The sequence below is a fragment of the Rhamphochromis sp. 'chilingali' genome (genome assembly GCF_963969265.1).
Source record: "Rhamphochromis sp. 'chilingali' genome assembly, chromosome: 9".
NCBI lineage: Eukaryota > Metazoa > Chordata > Actinopteri > Cichliformes > Cichlidae > Rhamphochromis > Rhamphochromis sp. 'chilingali'.
This window is the reverse complement of record NC_137936.1, coordinates 11407372-11421082: the sequence shown is the minus strand read 5'-3', so window position 1 is coordinate 11421082 and position 13711 is coordinate 11407372. Positions and strand designations below refer to the sequence as shown.

The window sequence follows — 13711 nt, the reverse complement described above, 5'->3', positions numbered from 1 at the left end:
AACATGCACAGCCCTTATGTTCTGCTTCCACCTTATCGCCCAGTGAATGAGGACGGATCGGCTTTTCTGCGCTCCGTGTTAACAGACAGCGCTCCTATCTTCTTGTCCGAAAGTTGTTATCCCCACTCACTCAAACAACCTTTTAAGTTGCCTGTCGTTTGACTTATACCAGTTTCTTCTCTCAAACTAAACATATTCTTTTCTCCACAGTCTATTTCTATCTTTCTCTGCCTCGCTCACCTGTCCCGCCTCGTTTCCTCATCTCTCATTCAGAGCTATGAGAGTGAAAATCCACACAGATACACGAGTGCTGCCCCTTATCTGTGTTGTAGGACGGGTTGAGCGTTGGTGTGTGCTCCCATTGGCAGGTTGACAGCTGAGCTCTGGCTGTCATCGGAAACGCCGGGTTCTGACTACACCGTTATTGTACTCGAGCCGTTAGGCGGCTCTTTGCCACGTCAGATTTCTGTGCTGTGTGAGATTTTCTTGGTAAGACAATGATTGTAGATGTCCAATTGGTTTTCACTTCTCTTCTCAGTCAGATCTAATCCAGGTTTTGGCCATATGTTTGTGTCTTTTATCCGCCTTTGCCTTCTGCCTCAGACAGCGAGTTAACTCTGAGCTTGTTGAATTTTCTGTAGCCGCCGTCAATAAAAATGATGTGTGATGCTCATTTGATTCAACGTAAACTTTACAGGGGAAACAGAAACAGAGATGAGGAGAGACAAAGAGGAAGGCAGCAGGACACACAAACAAGCCACAGACTGAAACGGCTTCGTCACCTGGAAAACGTCTGTTTTCAGGGGGGACGACATGCAGCATGCGAGCAGAGAAAATAGTATTCCTGCTTGTTAGTGGCGCACAGAAACAGTTGTTTACCAGACACTTTAAATTCACAGTGGGTTCTGTTCAATTTATGCAATGAGCCATAACACCAGCTAGTGCAACCCAAAAGTAAACATCGGGGGCTAGCTACTATTAAAACTGAGCACAAAACAACAACAACAAAACTGATATTAATATGACAGAAATTAATTACTGGACTCAAAATGACTTGAAATGAGGTCAAAAAAAGGCAAGAAAAGATAGTGAGGGTAGAGATCTTTTCCTTCCCTCTGTCTCTGCAGTGGCTCACCGTTTTCACTTTCACTCCCTCTTTTGGTGTCTGCTTAGTAGTCAGGTTGAAACCCAGCATCTTATTGGCCAGCTCACCAACGACAGCGGGGCTAAAGGACAGAGGTTGTAGGTCAAACAATATCACTTCTTTGAAATAAATCTTTATCATAAAGCCAAAAAATAAAAGACTTCTAAAATAAAGGTGGAAAAAGCAGGAGGGGTCTACAGATGAAAGCGCATTTCTTCCCCTCTCAATAACTTTGTTCGGTTGAAAAGAAATATGTCTCAGCACTTTCTCGGTATTAGTCCAAAATATTCTGATGAAGGACAGCTTTTGGGTACACGTGCACACTGCTGTGAATCAAACTCCGCATTTTCTCTCCATTTAGAAGCAGCACGCATGCTGAGGCTGCTTCTGTTAGCCTGCTCTGCTTTTGCAAGTGAATACAAATGAAGCTCGGGGTTGTACTCATCCTTTGATAGATGAGAGGAAGGTGAACTGTGCACTCATGTCACTGTCTGGGGACGATGAACTTCACTGTATCTCACTTTGAAAACGTTTCCGGCCTTTCCGAACCCCGAAGTAGGGTGATGATGATACATGCTTGGGACAATTGTCATAAATCACCTTTCTGCCTTTGCGGTGGCAGCAAGTTGTAGCTACCTTTACTAAGAAGACAGCATTTTTTTTTTTTTTATTTATGTATTTTATACGGGGGAAACTTGGTGGAGGGAAATGCAGTTCCTGAGCAAAGTAAAGCTCTTTTAAGATTTGTTTAGCCTTTTGAAAAATGCATAAGATTTCAGAGTGAGCCCTCATTGAAGAAATACATCCATCACACTTCGCAACTCTGAGCAGGAACAAAATAGTAGCACAAAACCCAATAAACCCGAGCGGGGAAACTGAAAATGGGGTGAGTAATGCTTCAGTCGACCTTAAAGCCCCTTTTTCAACATTTAATTGAGGGTAGTTGTTCGAAAACGAGACAGTGGAAGAAAGAAAAATGTTTATTTGCAGCCCAAGTAATCCTGACTGTGTCTTTGTGCCTAGGGAGCATCTTCAGAAAGCTCTTTGAGCCTCCTCGCTGTAAAAGCTGCTGTTGTTGGAGAAAATAACATCAATCTATTTCCTACAGTAACTCACAGTGTGAAATGCACGTAGGGGCATACTTACTCCTTCGTTAAGTGCACTCCACCTTTAAGGCCGCTGTCGAACACACCCTTGCCTCTGCCCCCGGCCAGAATCTGAGCTTTCAGCACGATCTCTTTGGCATCTGAACAACAGAGTGAGACAGACAGAGAGATAGAGAGAGGGAACGAGACAAAAGGAGGAGAAGAGAAAGTCAGACAGAGCACTTAAGATATAAGCTCATGCCCTTGAACGCACCCTTGAGCCTGTCAATTATTTGTCCATATGATTGAAGGAAGGAAAGAGGGAGGAAGAAAACAGAAGGCTGGCTAACATTCCTTAGCAGAGTGATCATCTGCAAGACTTTGACTTTAGTTTATACTAAGGTCCTGTTGTAATGCATCACAAAGTTAACTCTATTAAGTCTACAGACAGCCGGATGGTGGAAAATAAATATCTTTTGTAACCTAATGTTATTCTTCTTGGCTCAGACAGTGACAGGTCTTAACCTTCCCACCAACCCAACAGGACTCGTGGACAACATCCTTTCATATACATTTCAGATAAGACTTCCTTAAACACCAATTATAGTGCATTCCAGATCTAAGGGCTCCCAATGAGACATTCATCTGTTTATAGTCCAGTAAAGAACATACCAGTTTTATCAATGGACACTTAAGTCCATTAATTAATGTTTTTTAAAGAAAAAGTACAGGTGGTTTAACTTGTCAACAGCATAAATGCATCTTTTAAAGATTTTTTTTTGGGGCATTTTAACCTTTATTTGATAGTACAGCAGTGAAAACAGACAAAAAAAGTGGGGAGACAGAAGAGAGAGAAGGAGACACAGGTCAGCTTGAACCTGGGCTGCTGCACTATAGCCTTGTGGCATATGATCACCTGTTCACTCACTGAGGTAAACTGGATCTCTGAAATGCATTTTTTAAATAAATAAAAAGCAAAGGAAAATAAAAACCTCTGACCTGATGCTGGTGTTAGCTCAAAGGTCAAAGAAATACGAAACTAATGTGAAAAAACAAACAAACATCTGTCTCAGCTGCTGAAAATGGTAAATACGAACAATATGAAGGGACATTAGCAGGAACACAACCTGGATGAAAAAGCAGTGTTATACTTACAAAGCATTTTTGTCACTAAGCTCCATGCTTAATCATAATGTCAATAAAGCTCCTTTCAGCTGCTCTCTTATTCAAAAAGGGGTCGCCACAGCCGGTAGCTTCACATTTGATTTGGCAGATATTTATTTATTTAACATTAGACGCCCTTCCTGATAAAACCTCTCTGGAATTTGTGTCTCCTGCTGGGATTTTAACCAGGGAGCTTCTGCTGTTGGGCGGAAGTATAAAGCACTACACAATGTAGAGCCACTAACTGCGATGTCAGTACTGATTAAAATAACTGTGATGATCATTTTGGAGTTATCAGAGTATTAGTAGAACTACTTTCCCAAAGAAGTCAAAATCCTGGTGGCTATGCTAAACAGTACAGGAGAGCTTCTGAAGAACAGAAATGTCTACCAATTTCAGGTGATTGAATTTAACATATAAGCTAAAGTGGTGGACACACTGACAGAGGATTACCATTTCTGGGGTGATTGCCATTATGATAAATTTAAGAATTAAAAGATCCACATAAGGAAGAAGGAAAATAAAAACTTGGTAAAGCATTGAAGTCTTGGAAGTTTGGAAACATGACCTTGCCCTAATTACTTAACCACCCAGCATCCCCTTCGCTGTCACTGCCACCTTCCAAGCAGTCGCATCAGGAGGTCGTCTCTGAGCTCTCTCTTCCGCATCTTACCCACAATCCCGCACTATTCAAATGGATCAGAGGACACTTGATGAAAGATGGTCTACAGTTAGGTTATTATTATCTAGGTGGGGAGAGTTCAACCTTTGACAGGTGGCTGCCAGCACGTTGGGAAGTGGGTGGAGGGGGCGTAGAAACGTGGTTAAGAAGACACCTTGACCTTGGCTCCTCCCTTGATGGCATTTAAAAAAATAAAAACTCTTGACGTCTAAGGGAAGGGTGGAATAGATCGAGGACCTGGTGAAGCTGGAGGGGCTAAAAATGTTTTCCATGTTCACTGTTGCTGCAGTTTAAAACAAAAAAAAGGAGGAAAGGGGGGGGGGGGGGAAGAAAAAAGGACCCAGGGAATACAGGCTTGGACAGGGTGACAGGGATTAAACTAACACTGCATTAGTGAGGCCCGTTCTGCAAGGAGAGTTAAAGGCTGAGGGGAGAGGGGAAGCGAAAGCATGAAGAGATGGAGAGAGAATGAAAGGTGAGCTCGTATGCAAAAGGCTTTGAGAGCAGTTATAAATGAATAAATATGTTAATAAAAAAACTGCTACTGCACAAAATTAAAAAGAGTTCAAAGCAAGATGAGAAAGCATGTCCTGCGGGCATGTGCAGCGGAGAGGGACAGCACAGAGGAAATGACTTTTGCTTTAAAAAGAAGAAATAATATATAGAAAAAAGAAGCAAGTTAAAGAACAAGGATGTGGCCCAGCAGGGAGGTTGCATCATTGAGGTGTGAAGAAAGGTAAAGAACTAAGATAAGACGTCATAGCAAGTACACTAAAATATATAGAAGAAGAAAAGGGTATGTGGCGTGTTAAGGAAGGTAATGGTGTGAGAACAAGGCAGGTGTTCATTCTTGCTGCACTAGTAAGTGAAGCCAATCTGCACACAATAAGATATATAAGCAATTTCAGCATTTATGAATAGCCACAGAAGCTGTAATGTGCTGATAATAAGAGAAAACTTTAGAGGAAAAACAGAAGAAGCAGATATAATGTGATAAACTGTGAGTATTACCAATCACAAAGACAGCATGATTAAAAAGGACACACTTGCCTCTTCCCATCTCTCTCGGTCTCTCTCTCACACACACCATGTAGAATCTTACAAATAATGCTGTTTAACACTGAAACATCAATCTCAGTTGAAATGCATGGAAATTATAACAATGTCCTTAAAGATCAGAGTGAAAGAGCAGTGTGACCATTAGCTGGTAGTATGGCAGACAAGAGATGGCTTCTAACACTGAGAGAAAAAGGTTGGTCCATAATGAGAGCAGCGTGAGGACAGGATGGAAAAGGAGTAATAAAATGTAAAAAAAATCTGAAACAAGTCAAAGTTTTCTTATGTCAAACTGTAAAGAAAAAGCAGAAACAAGGGCACGTGTCTGAAGTTAATAAAGACACCAGCAAGCGCTGCTGATGAGTCACAGCTCAAGATGTTCACACAGTGGAAAAAATGCAATATTTAGCTCTAAACATCTGAAAGGTGACACAGGTGGGTGTTTTATCACAGGAACATTTTCTATGTTCTGATTACGTTGCTTTGTTGTATGTTTTCTTTACAGTACTGGCTAAGTGAACAATCCCTTTCTGTTATCCAGCCACAATAATTTAAAAAAAAATCTCCTCAGACTGATATTAGTTTGCTTATCAGCTGAACGAGAATCCTCTTCTTAGTTGGAGGGAGACAGTGTTTCATAATCAGCTAACTGCTTCCATTTGTATCATGCATGGCCCTCTGTGAAGAAATGGAGCTAGATTTTCATCTTCATTTATTTTCCATTTCTTGGGGACACACGGAAGGAGATTAACATTGCACAACATCTCCGATCTCATCGTATGCAATTTGAGTAATGCGGTCATCATCCTCAGGCTTTACTTATTTCCCAGTAATGAGAGCAAATCAACTCCCAGTCTGCTTGCCAGTGAAGGCAGCTGGCAAAGAGGACGTTACTTCTGCAGTCGGTGTCTCTTTCACCCCGTTCTTTCTGTGCACTTTGAAAGGCTATTCTCTTCCCCCACCCTCCTCCCTCTGCATGTAGCTCATGAGCGGCCAACAGCACAGTTAGCTTTGGTCTGATATTTAATTAAGCCTTCGAGGCTGCGCCATGAGGGGGAATGCTGCCTGGTAAGGGACAGATGCGGGCTATGCGCCAATCCGGAGAGAGTAAGATGAGGCTACCATCTGCAAGGAGAGAGAAAAAGATCAGGGTGGCCCTCCCCGACACTCGTGTGCTGTAATGAAAGTAATGCGGCGGCTAAATGGGGAAGACTAATCAAACTCTTGGGAGTAAGGAGAAAACAAACACAAGCCACGAACAGCTACAATCAAACACAGCCAGTCTGAGTCTCAGCCTTCCTATGGATAAATACCATTAACACCAGAGGAAAGACAGTAAATAAAAAAAATAAAAAGAAACGCAGTCAAACCCTCAACATCTGTGCTCGATTATGATGCCAGACAGTGCTGATTGCTGTCGAACAGGTGGAATCTGTTCTTTAGAAGAAAAAAAAAAAGAAGAGGCCGGAAATGTCAGTCTACAGGATCATTAAAACAAGTAGCGTAGGCACAATTATACTTTCCCAGTATAGAGCTATTTTACGATAAGTAGGAGGAAAAAAACAAAACAATCTGCACCTCCATTTGCTTCCATCTAGAAGCACATAGTGTACCTTTAAATAACTTCAATTATGCTGTCAGCTGCATATTGATGTCAAGAAAGCTAGTGACTCTGTCGACTCTAGTTTATGAGTCACTTTGCCGCAGTGATTTTTGGCTGTGAAAATGGACTCATAATCTACTACAGCACCATAGGCAACGCAGGAAACTAATGATCCGAAACAAAGAAACCATCTAATAAGCTTTACTAATTGTTTAAGCACAAAAGTGAATATGTGCGCCGGGTTTTTACCTTTCATGTGAATTAAAAGGCAAATTTAGGGCCAGCGCTTAGTTCTGTAAAATGCCTAGTGTAATAGCCTTATCAACACATTTTATTTTAATTACACTTAGGCACCATTAGGGCAAGTGCACAGAGCGGGTCATGTTTAATGACTGCTTGTATAATGATTTCATTTACGACTCCCATTTCCAGAAATGCTGGAATGCGATGTAAAATGTAAATCAAAACAAAAGGAAATCATTTGCGAATCATTTAAAGCCTAAATTTAATTAAAAAACAACAACACAGAGACAAATCATCAAACTTTTTTTTAGTTTTTTTAAGCTGTGCTCATAAATAACTTGTTAACGGCAAAAGATTTTTATAAACTGGTCGGCATGCATCCATCATTCCCTGCTTATCCCATTCAGGGCTGGGATACACCTGGGACAGCCTGTCTCTTACAGGGCTAGCACTTTAAAATCAGCACACTAGTCAAATAACAATGAAATTTCCCAGTTTCAGTATTCGACAATTTTTCTTTGTGCCATCAAATGTCTAATTGAATACAGTAAAATCATTGTTTTTAACAAAGGAATACAGATTTTTAGAAGATGGGGCTGTAAGCGCAGCAGATAAAGCTGACATTATCTTGGAAAAAGTTCCGCTTTCTCTAAACTTTTACCTTTTTTCCCCCAATTCTACCAGACTGTGAAAAGGTCAGACATTAAATGGTTTTCTATTCATGCAGCGATGGCAAGTGAACCAAAAGGAGAGACAGGAAAATAAAATCTCTCTGTTTTGCATCTACCTTGACATATAATGGTCTTGAAATTCTTTAAGCAGAATATGTTGCCTGTTCAGTTGAGGTTGAAAAGTCAACCAACATTTATAAATCATAAGCGCGCTTGGTAAAAGCCCTCTTACTACTGGCGCGTCAGTTCAACCAGATATATGGGCCTAACAAGACTCTAACAAACAGATTTGAACACCAAAATAGCCAAAGACTGCAACATTTATCCTCTTTGTTCGCTACAACTAAATAAATAATTATCATGTCACTGTCTTGTCTGGTTAAGCCCAGTGTCCATGTGTCTCTGCATCTAATGATGCATCTCGGTGCTACTCAGTGGAAAAAGAATATCAGTTTCCCTGACCAACAATGGCACCTCTTTGTGACACTCCTCCAGTCACGGCTTGCATGACAGCTGAGTCCTCATTAGAGGACAAGTCCACCTGAATTTCAGACACAGGACAGCACCTCTAATGACAACTTGAGATGCCCCCGGTCTCCTCTCAGTCTTTTTTCCCCCTTTTTCTTTTTTTTTTTTTTTTTTTTTTAAATTGCCATGCAAGCAGAAGGGTGATCATAATGATAATGGTGTTGTGGAGCAATGGGTGCTAAATGACCATGGAGATATCTGCAGGGCGAATCATTCGTCTCGGAGCAAAAACCAGGGTGAAGACATTTACTTGTATCGAGGCTCATCGGGAAACAGTTAACAAAAAAAAATAAAAAATAAAAATCAACTTGTTAAAGACAAGATCGCCAGAAAAAAAGAAAAAGAGTAAAAAATAAATAAATAAATAAAAAAAGTTTAACTAGCTGAGAGGCCCTTTTATTGACTGATACAATTTCTTCACTTCAGCATTAACAACTGCAGAGAAAAACTCTAAAATCTACAGACATCTGCTGCTGCATTAGTGGGCAGGAGGAACGCAATGCCAATTCCACTGATGACTAATGAAACGTATCTAATGGCTGGAGCTCACTACAACGAAGCACAGCCGAGCTTGCACATTTTACTCCACAATTTCTGTATCTGCTCGAACTACTTTCAACTCCGGCACGACCAGGTGCCCCATGTTTACCCGATGTGCCCTGACAACAAACAATAGGCGGCACGCTCACTGGCACATTAGTATCATCCTAATACGATAGAGAAGACGTGTGAAAAATAATTCCACAACATGAAAAGGTTGTGGTGCGTAATGAGGAGGTGGAAACACTAAGCTGCTTACGGAAATCAGCTCTTTGAGAGACAGGCTGCTTTACCCTGCAAAGCCTATTTACAGCTGTTAAGACAATTTCAGATGCATTGCTTTTTTCCCCCTTTTTAAAACCAACGCAAGACCTAAGAGCCAGCTAATGTAATGGATAACAACAGGTCCTTGGAGAGGGCAGTGTAATGTGCATCTGCTTGTTTATTTTGGAACGCTCATATTGTGCTTGAAAATTCTCGACGTTTTTATGCGCATGTGTCTTCACAGCTATCATGCTGCCTACGGGTGGTTTTCTGCTTTGTCTCCAAGTCGGCGGGTCGCTGTCTGTGTTAATAACCTTTTGTTTCACACCCCCTCCCCACCCCCACTTTCTCTCCTCATTGCGTGCTATGCGTGTTATCTTGGCAGGTAGTGAAAAACTGCAGGCTAACATCTGTCTTCCTGTGTGACAGAGCAGCACTATGGAGGGGCGAGAGCTGTTCAGTCCATCAGCAGGAGCCCTGCAGTGAGTGAGACGCAGATATCTGCAGTTGGCTCCAGCTAACAACCTGCTTTTGTTTACTTATCCCCTCCGATGTGATTAAACTGGCAAATGAGTACCATCTATGATGATTTTACAGAAGGTCTGGGCACATTTTGAGGGGGTGTTTAGGAAATACTAAAAATAAGGGGAGCTGCGAGTAGGAGTGAGCAACAACAGCCTGAAGTAAGGGACGAATGAAAAAGAAAAATCATATGGGAAAGAAAAATAAACAAATGTACAGTAAAAAAAAAAAGTTTTGCATTGTACGTCTCAAAACACTCAAAACACACTCATGCTATAATACACTCACGACTTAAATATGAATAAAGTCAACACGTATTGTGGAAGAAAAGAAAAAAGACACTTTCACACGTATATAGTATACAACATATATAACTGGATAGTTCTGTGACAAAGACATTACAAGGCTGAAAAGAGTGACTAAAGAAGAAGGCAACAGCGCACTGTGTGGTTTCAATACATAAGAAACTCCAATGCTGTTTTAACTTCACAATCACAATTTAAGAGCTATGTAACTCATCCCATTTAGAACGTGTGCAACAAGTTCTAAATGGGATGAACCAGGATTGTCTCTACACATAACAGACAATTTACCAAAGAACCCATTTTAAATTGTATCTTTAGGCACTTAAGCCTCTTGCCAAAACACAATTTGTTCTCATTTTATTATTTGACTCTAGGAAAACTGCCAAAGATAACAGTCTGACAGGCATAAAATATTTTTGGAACAGCACGGTGATTTCCAAAGTGCTATTACCCAAACATGTGGCACATCTCAGCATGGTGTGCAGTGCGTTCTTAAAAAATATTGAGGAAACTGGACAAGTAGAAGACAAAGGATGAATTGTATCTGAAAGACTTGCCCTTAACCCTCATCAGAAATGGTCTCAGTGGTAGGATGGCAATCAAGAAGTTATTATTAAGGGAAATTGGAGAAAAGGCTGAGGCATGCCAAATTACAGCTAACAGCTACAAATTTGTCAGTTTCTTATCATTTGGGCACAAATATTTCATATCAGTCTCTTAGCAGCTGCAGCCAATGACCTGACGGATTTTCCAATCATGTTTTTACTGCAAACTATACATTACACTGTGCAGTCAACACAAAGACTGAGTATTACTAATTATGCACTGTTGGTCAGCAAACATTAAATATCCAAAAGATAGTGGTGTGTTCAAAAAAAAAAATGTCTATCTGGAAGCCACAGACTCAAGACATGAACCGCTTAAACAGCTCTTTCATATATAGGCTTGCATGTCAAAAAAGAGGTAGTGAGCTAGCAAATACATCTTCCCCTGTGTGTTTGTTCAGTGATTCACAAGCTCACCCATCTGAATGGTTGACACCAAACAGACCCAATCTCAGCACAGCTCCACTCACCACATAATGTTTACACTGGAAACAGTAGAGGTGGAAATGACAAAGACTCTGATGGAAATTGCTGGCAGCAAGAGCACAAAGATGGCAGCGAAACAAGCGCAAAATTCAGAGGCTCAGGCTGCATATTCTCATGATGTGCGAGAACCCGTTGTAACATCAAGTGGCTTGATAGATGAGCAGCTGCTTCGGTGTCCTCTGTCCAGCAGACCAATGAGGAGAGGACGCAATGAGGGCTCCAGCTGGTCTACACAGTCACACAGACCAACTTCTGAGAGGGTCGTCTCATCTCTCAATACTTCAGACAAAGACAGAAGAAAAAGAGCTGTGGTTGAGCCAACACTACTCAACGCTAACTGCTACTGTCAGCGCTTTTCACCAGAGACTCTGCCTCATTTTCTGAAGGGGGAAGATGAAAGTGGTCTTAAAAGGCGCTTGAAATGTTGAAGTGCATGAAGCAGCTCCAGTGGGGACAGTGTGAATGAGAAGGGAGGATGTGCACAGCGAGGAGAGGTCTGGCCATTTTCCGTGTTTTAACCATGTTTGACAGTAAAATATTTGTCTGTCCCTCGCTGAAAAGGAAGAAGGGCCCCATGTGCACGCGATGTGTACAGTACCTTTTCCCCCCGTTTTCAACCCTCTATTGAAGTGCAAGATATGTCCAAACATTTGTCATTGATAGAACGGGAGAGTTATCACACACAGAGCTGAGTATAATAGAATTTGATGACAAAAGACCCAGGTCTTACACAGCACTGCTATCCAAATCAAGGTAGGCAAAAATTGGATGTGAACTGGAGAGAACACGCACACACACACACACACACACACACACACAACAGAGAGAAAATATCACTGCGTTGCTTCTTACAAATTCACTGCTCAATGAATCATGGAATAGCCTTAATAAAACATGCAATTTAGGCTGAGTATTATTCAGATAATGGCTCTACAACTGCACAAGTTTTGGGACACAAAGGAATAAAAGAGCTCAAGTGAACTGAAGCATGAGTAACGCTAATGTGCCATATAAATACTCAAAGCCCACGACAAGGTTTCAACATATTTCTGATTGTCAAGTCCTACAATACATATATGATACCAAGTCAATCAAAGCTCACGTTTGTACAGTGGGTTAGATTCAATTACATGCATTGCAGTTTGTTCATCAATTCAATTTTCACCATTTTTGCTTAATGTATATTTATGCATATAAAATCTGTTAGTTCACAGTCTGTTTCATGCAGGTCAGGTGTAGTAGCTGCCAAGCACAAGCTTTCGAGAAGTCAGCAATATGTGCAGATTTCTATTTATTTCTCTGGTTGAAATCCAAAAAAGGAAGAAGAAAAAAAAAAACACAGTTGGATTGGCACTCGCATTCATTTTTCATTCAAGTTTGAATTAAAGAAAAGATAATGAAATGTATTTCACTTCATTTGAATGCATCTCATGTAACCTAATTTTAAACTACTTAAGATGTAGAATTCATTTCATTTAGTAAAATTTCCACTAATTCAATTCAATGGCAAGCTAAGATGCAGTGTTGGATATGTTATTGTGGTTGTGTCGATGCAAGACAGTTGCCTTTATACAAAAGAGCAAACTGTCTTTCCTCCATCCACACCCTTTCGATCTGTGGTGCTGAATCCAAAATGTTTCCACTCATAACTTCCCAGGATGATTCTCCATTCAGGCCTTTACTTCATCCTCTGACTGCATGACATTTGCATCCAGTATTTACTGCTCTTTAAACAAATGCCGTCTTCCCTCTATCCGTGCAATGTTTCCTCTGCCACTACAGTAGCTGCCTTAGAGGCTTAAAGTCGAGAATTTTTCACTTTAATTCTTCAAGCTTTTCTTTTCATAAAATTGTAAACCATATTTACTCTAATCACACCTTTGGTGATCATGGCCAAAGTACTCAATTTTGACTCATCCAGACCTTGCTTACAAATATCGCTTCATATAGTGCCATTTACAGCAGATGTTCATTTCTGAGACGAGGTGGCAGGTTGGGTTTCCCTCTGATGACTGTTAAATGTACCTATTTGTGCAAGAAACACTGCTACTTAAGAAAATAACATACTGAAAAAGAAAGACCTCATTTCCAACCTGCCAGGCTTTGCTGACTAAAGCAGTGATTTTTAACACTTAGAAAAGTCTGTGCTCCATTTTCTGACTTTTGCAAACAAAAATACCGACTTTCATCAGTGGAGTCTGCTATAATGTAACATTTACTGCCTCACTGGGGAAAAAAAAAAGCTGTGTAATGGCACTAGTTTGACAGACTAGTCTACCTAGTTTAACCATTGAATCGAGTAATTAGTCATATCCCCCAACTACACTACAAAGTACCATAGCGGAGCATTAAGCCTGGTGAAATGTCAGGAAGGTGTGAAGGTTTGGAAAGAAATAGAAACCACCCGAGCCTGATCTGTTTGCTTCATTTTTAGATCCTCAGTGTGAACAGCACACGGCTGCCGAGTGTTACCACCAAGTCTGTCGAGTCATACAATTTATCAGCTATGAAGGTGTGATCAGCTGAATAAGAAATCTTGACCTTCACAACAAAGTTCTAGCCCGTCAGTTTAGCCCCAATGACTTTATGCAGTTCTGGCACTTTATAATTGAACAGTAACTGAACACACATACAATAATTGCTGTTAAATTATTTTTCACTACGATTTAACCAGCACACATTTTTACTTGCATTATTCATTAGGAAAAAAACAAATCTGATGTAATAGGGAATTTTAAGAATGCCTCATGCTCACCCTTTTGTATTAATCCAATGCAACGATGTCCCATGTTCATTAAGAAATAAAGCTACAA

The 13711-nt window shown here is 40.7% G+C and overlaps 1 protein-coding gene across 1 annotated transcript in view; it reads right to left on the bottom strand.

Annotated features, from left to right (window-relative positions):
• The window catches only part of suclg2 (succinate-CoA ligase GDP-forming subunit beta), a 108813-nt gene that overhangs the window by 68653 nt on the left and 26449 nt on the right, over positions 1-13711 (bottom strand). The window contains exons 3-4 of the mRNA XM_080890872.1: positions 2291-2390; positions 1136-1226 (exon numbers count right to left, since the gene is read on the bottom strand). Coding sequence (XP_080746998.1) covers positions 1136-1226; positions 2291-2390 — 191 coding nt within the window. The remainder of the gene's footprint in view (positions 1-1135; positions 1227-2290; positions 2391-13711) is intronic.